We start from the raw sequence: 5960 nt of genomic DNA, 5'->3' as shown, positions 1-5960 counted from the left end.
GTCATCTCCCTAGTCATTGGGTGCCACATGGAGTCGGGGTCTAAAAAAAACCCATCAGTGAGTTCCTGAAGATTGGAGGGCCTAAAGAAAATCAGGTGGGCACATTCTGGAGCGCCCCATATACCTCATGAATTGCAGATCCAGTGGTAGATCAGCTGACAGTGAACTGGATGGTCAACAGAGGTTCCAAATTACAGATCAGTACTAGCTTTTCTGTGTTGAAAAGTGCTCACATACTGGTTGTTCTGTCTCAACTCTGCATGGATCTTGAGGAATACATTCCATGCATGGCTATGAGTCACCGACACATCAGGGTAACAACATTTAGTCTACAGTTTATCTACTAGGTGTTCTTTTCCTGCACTAGGATGAAAGCCTTTAGCCACTCTAAAAGTAGCATTCAAATTAGGGTTAAAATACAGAATGGTATTCATAGAAAAAGCAGTTAATAACCTGAGCCAGATACTTATCCTAATCTGTCACAAGTTCACCATGTCTAGCACCAGTAAACAACTCATTTAAGGCTTGATGTTTCCCTAGCTTTTCCTCTGAGATTCATAGTGTTTATCTCCCAATTAATTGTCTTCTGAGGTTACATTTGTTTTCACCTTTTCAAAGTTTTGCATTCTTTGGGGCCATTCTATTGAGAGTAGTGCTATAGAGTTTAGCAGTCTCATCATATTAACATGATTGTGTGTTCCCTGGAGAAAATTAATACACCGGCCACTTTCACTACTTATTCATTTCATGGACTTAGCAGTAGATGTATTAAACAGCATGCCATTTGCTTGTATAGAGAGTAACTAGTGAATCAGGAGAAACATGAATACTGATACTGGATACAAGGCAAGAAGCTATAACTCTGTCAGCCAAGAGAGAGAAATATATATTGATCTCCTCCCTTAGAGATGCAAGAATCAGGGATAGACAACAATCTACATGACCCTGTCCAGATGCATGTGATGCTGAATTGAGAGGAGATGGGAGAAATACAAGCTTTGAGTGAGGTAAATACTTCTTTGTCACCTTTATATCAATTCATCATATATTGATAATGTTGAGGTAATGATGTGATGATGTTGCAGTGTGGGGGCCCGAGACACATGTGTGAGAGAAGTTATATGTTTATAGGTGATCCAAGAAAAATATCACCAACAAGAATTCTTGCCTAATTCATGATATTCATATTTAGAGAAAAAAAGAATACTGAAGATTCAGTTTTTCACACTGCCTAGATAGAGACTTTTATTACACTGGAGATATATTCATTCCATTTTTTCCCCCCACAAATCAAGGTCTAGAAAAAAAGATAATGATTCCAAGAAGTCTGTCCCCAACTTTTTTAGTCTTTTTCAACTGTTGGTTTCATTTCCATTTTTTACTTCTTTCCTTCCCTTTTTTTGATTGCCCAGAGGAGATCTGGGATAAGTGAAGCCAGAACAGCAAATAGTGAAAAAATCATGTTAAACTTGTCTGTGCCTAAAGTAATTAAATAGTTCTGGTCCTTAGACACTTTTGGTAATTGTATGTTGTCACGGCAGGGTCCTATAGGAGGGCCGTGATCTCCTTAAGGCCCTCTCTCCGTGCCAATTCGGCCCAAGGGCACCCTCGATTCTCGCCCGACATGTCTTTGCTGTTTAATATATGTTGGGAGGCTGCCTTACGACTCCCTGGGCACGGATAGCTGGGGAGCTCTGTCCCCGTGTGTTCCCGGACCCCCTGGGGGTCTTCCGGTATGATGGGTGCTCCTCAGGCACCCTAGCCTTATGGGCTACGCGTGGCTCCTACCAACCCCTAATACCACGCCCCAAGCCTCGCTGATGGGATAGATGTTGTCCGGTCACAATACACATATGCCCATTCTCTTGGGCCTTATCTAACGTGTCGCCCCTCTCGGGGTGACCGGTGTGCCCGCTCCGGGCTCTCTCTCTAAAATATCGTCCCTCCTTGGGACTCTTGTCCACTCTGGGACTTCCTATCGGGCCCTACGGTCTCTAAGGCCCACTGCACTGCTTCCCCCTTTTCTGGGTGCTGTGCCGCTATCCCCTTTTCTTGGGGACCACCGCAGCACCCTGTCCCACAGGCTTATCGCGCTGCTATCCCCCTTTGCTGGGGACCACCGCAGCACCACCCTTCTTCTGGGGCGCTGTACTGCTAACCCTCTTTCGTGGGGTCCACCACACCACCCTGCCCCCTGTCCTGGGTTTTCCTGCAGTGCAGGCCTGTCACCGGGCCCGCCACACCCATCCTGGGCTTCTCAATATTGCCCCTCTCAGGCTTCTCAATATTGCCCCTCTCTAGGGCTCCTTAACACACTGCCCCCTGTCTAGGGCTCACCATGCCCATACTGGGCTTCTTTAAAATGCCCTTCCCTGGGCCTGGGGTGTTCGCACCCCGCACCTCTGCGCCCTCTTTAGCACTAGACTGCGCCCTCACTGGCGCTAGGGCCCCCACGCCGCTGTGAGTCCCTTTATGAGGTTAATGCGCCCTCTTGGCGCTAGGGCCCCACCCCTCTGGGGTCCCTATGAGGCCTCCTCCAACCCCTATAGCCTCACCCAAACCACCGGTGTAATAGCACCAACGCAAACGCAAAACACAAGCCTCTAGGCTATAACATAACTATAAGCTGCCTGGCTATAACTTCGCATCAGGGCTCAAGCCTCCAGAGCTATCACGAGCTATACTTGCGATCAGGCTTCTACCCATAGCCCAACTAAGGGAGCTCCTGCCTTTCCGACTGCTGGCAGGGAACTGCCAGCCTGGCTTCAGGCCTGGGCTTTATAAGGGCCAGGCCCTGCCCCCTTCTGGCCAGCTGATTCTTATTAGTTGCCCCGGCAACTCGCAGCTGTGCTCGTTATGTTCTGCCAGGGCGCTCTCCCTGGCAGTTTCTCCCCTCTAGGAGCAGGAGCACCGAGGTGCGCCGCGACACATGTAAATGCAGCTTCTGGTGCAGTAAAGTGGAAATATCACTACTTGAAAAAGAATCCCTCCATTTTGGGAACTCTGTGGACAAGGTGTAAAACTGGGGAGATTTGACCTCCAATACCTGTGCTGAATCAGATTGGATGGTTTGATTGGAATGTTTATCAAAATGTATTACTTTTATGATTTCATTTTGGAAAGAAAATAAATTAGGTACCATAAAGCTGCATATTAAAATTGCTGTACAGAGATTTATAGACAACATTTTTTTAGACCTTGATTTTCAGTGCAAGAGCATGAAGACAATGAAAGAAAGGGGAGCATGCATCACTTCAGTACAATCAAGCATATTTGCACTTCATGGTATTCATTCCAGGTCTCAATCCTGTGTGAGTTTTGGACAGGGACAGGCATACCCATGGTCATGTATGCTCACCTCTAAAATGCTTCCTATTAAATTGAGAAGGAATTACTCTGTTAATAGGCATGACGTAGAAATACGTCACCTAACATATCTTTCCTTTTCGTGTAAAAAATCAAATATTGAAAAAAAAAAAGTTTTATTTTAATTTTATTTAAATATGGGTTTTCAAATACTTTTTTTCTTCCAGCAATGCAATCCTAACACACTTATTTTCTGATATAAGAAGCTATAGATCAGTTGCCCTTTTGTTCCAGAAACAAACAAACAAAATAATTGGAAGACTTTTTGGTTCCAGCAACTTAATAAAAATTTATATAAAATTGAAAAATTTCAGGTGCAAAATTGTGGGAAAAGAAAAGAAATAAGCAAAAAAGACCAAAAGACGGAAAAAAACAACCCATATAATTGTTTCAGACATTATAGATAGATAGGTTTAGACCATATCATTATATATGTAGATCTCTTTCTCGCTCTCTCTCTTCCTGTGTGTGTGTACAGACATAGATCTATATCTATAGATCTATGTGTAATGATAAATATTTCTTTTTCTCTAGAAAGAGCATATTTTCTGGAAAATATAATGTAATCTGAAATCTAATTTTCCAATTAAAATGCTTTGATAAATACTTCTCAGTCATCCCTAGTCAAGAGCATGGCAGATAAAAAAAAACTATATTAGTGCCCGGTTCTATGGTCCTATAGACAAAGGTTATTTTCATCTGTCACCTCATATATCACATTGCGTCATCCTAATATTAAGTAAATTGGAAGGCTGGGATGAAACTTAAAAACAGAATATGGATTGGGTAAGAGAGTTTTTGGACAGCACCAGAGTGCTGTTAAACTTACAACCGTTCCATTCAGCATTCTGTTGTACAACCTGCATAGTACGGTTTATTCATTTCTATTTAGATACAAATTGAATTGCATTCTAGGTTAAAGCTATTGCCCTCCAATTAAATTTGCTTTTTTTTCTGTACCTTCTTTGATGCAGTCAGTTGCGCACACAGGATGGAGTAATCAAACGTCCATCACGGGATTCATCCTCCTGGGATTTGGGAATATCTCTGAAATGCAAATCCCTCTCTTCCTGATGTTTCTACTGATTTATCTTGTGACCATCTCTGGGAATATCCTCATTGTTACACTAGTTATGGTGGATCAGCCCCTTCACACTCCCATGTACTTTTTCCTGGGGAACTTGTCGTGCTTGGAGACCTGCTACAGCTCCATCATCCTGCCCAGGTTGCTGGCCAGTCTCTTGAGTGGGGACAAAACGATTTCTGTCAGAGATTGCTTCTCACAGTTTTATTGCTTTGGTGATCTAGTAGCAACAGAATGCTACCTGCTGGCAGTGATGTCTTGCGATCGGTATTTAGCAATATGCAATCCACTCCGTTATGCCGTTATTATGAATGGCAGGGTTTGCACCCAGCTAGCAGCTTATTGTTGGACAGGTGGCTTTCTGAGCAGCACCACAGTAATCATTTTAATGTCAGAGCTAAAGTTTTGTAGCGCCAATGAAATCGACCATTTCTTTTGTGATTTCTCACCCATAGTGAAACTCTCTTGTACTGACACCAAACTTGTAGAATTTTTGGTCATCACACTGTCTTCAATATCTTCACTGATCCCATTTTTGCTAACCCTGACATCCTATGCTTGCATCATAAGCACTATCTTGAGAATCAGTTCCACATCTGGGAGGCAAAAGGCCTTCTCTACCTGCTCCTCTCACCTTGTCATTGTTGCAACCTATTATGGGACCCTGTTTATTGTCTATTTGGTTCCAACAGACTATGTTTCAAAGAGCTTACACAAAGTGTTCTCGGTCTTCTACACTGTCCTCACCCCCATGCTCAACCCACTCGTCTACAGCCTTAGAAACAAAGAGGTGAACGAAGCCCTGAGAAGAGCTCTCAATAAAATATATGGTTTTGCAAGATTTCCATTCATAAAATTTAACCAGAGGGATATGAACTAGTGTGTTTAACTGACTCACTGTAGCAGGTTTTGGAAGAGTCAGCTTTTGGCTAATTTCAACAGAAAAAAAAGGACTCAATGAATCTATGAAATCAAGCTGACATTTTCATAGGATCCCATGAGTGTTTAAAATAATTCACTGTATTCTTGGGCTGCCAACAAACCTTTGGAAAGCCACTTGATGCAGGGTTTTCAAAGCGCTTTAAGGGCATTAAACACTGATGGTCTGTCCTGAGGCAAAATTTTCATGCTGACGTTAAATCTGCTGATCAGTTTGATACTGGATGTGTGAGCAAGACCTGACAATCAGGCACCTGATGGGTGGGCAGAGGGTTCTATATAGTTGGTAAACTGATTTGGGGGGGTTTTTTTTGGTTCTTGTGCCTTTTTTCTTAACTTCTTAGAGCGTGGTGCTTGAAATTAACCAGTGGCCCAATCAGAGATCTTATTTGAAAGGCATACTACCCAGGGCAAGCTGCATGTGGATTTATATCATGCTTTCTTAGATGACAATAGCCTGCAAGAAATAGGTTTCATTTTTGTTCTTCTTCATTTCACATATTTGGAGGCATAAAGAGACCTTTATGTTAATCTGGTCCAAACTACTTTTTAACACAGACTGGAGAACCGT

General features: G+C 42.9%; 1 protein-coding gene across 1 annotated transcript; it reads left to right on the top strand.

The window, feature by feature from the left end:
* The first annotated feature begins 4334 nt into the window (after positions 1–4334).
* Positions 4335–5330, top strand: LOC106723226 (olfactory receptor 8H3-like). The gene has a single exon (XM_014527218.1). The coding sequence runs from the start codon at positions 4335–4337 to the stop codon at positions 5328–5330; it is 996 nt and encodes a 331-aa protein (XP_014382704.1).
* Positions 5331–5960: the final 630 nt, after the last annotated feature.

This window comes from Alligator sinensis, unplaced genomic scaffold, assembly GCF_000455745.1.
Source record: "Alligator sinensis unplaced genomic scaffold, ASM45574v1 scaffold2034_1, whole genome shotgun sequence".
Lineage (NCBI taxonomy): Eukaryota > Metazoa > Chordata > Crocodylia > Alligatoridae > Alligator > Alligator sinensis.
The sequence above is the reverse complement of the archived record's forward strand: the minus strand, read 5'-3'. Positions and strand labels throughout refer to the sequence as shown.

Coding starts and splice junctions, on each gene's coding strand:
- LOC106723226 (XM_014527218.1), top strand. CDS start 4,335: ATGCAGTCAGTTGCGCACACAGGATGGAGTAATCAAACGTCCATCACG.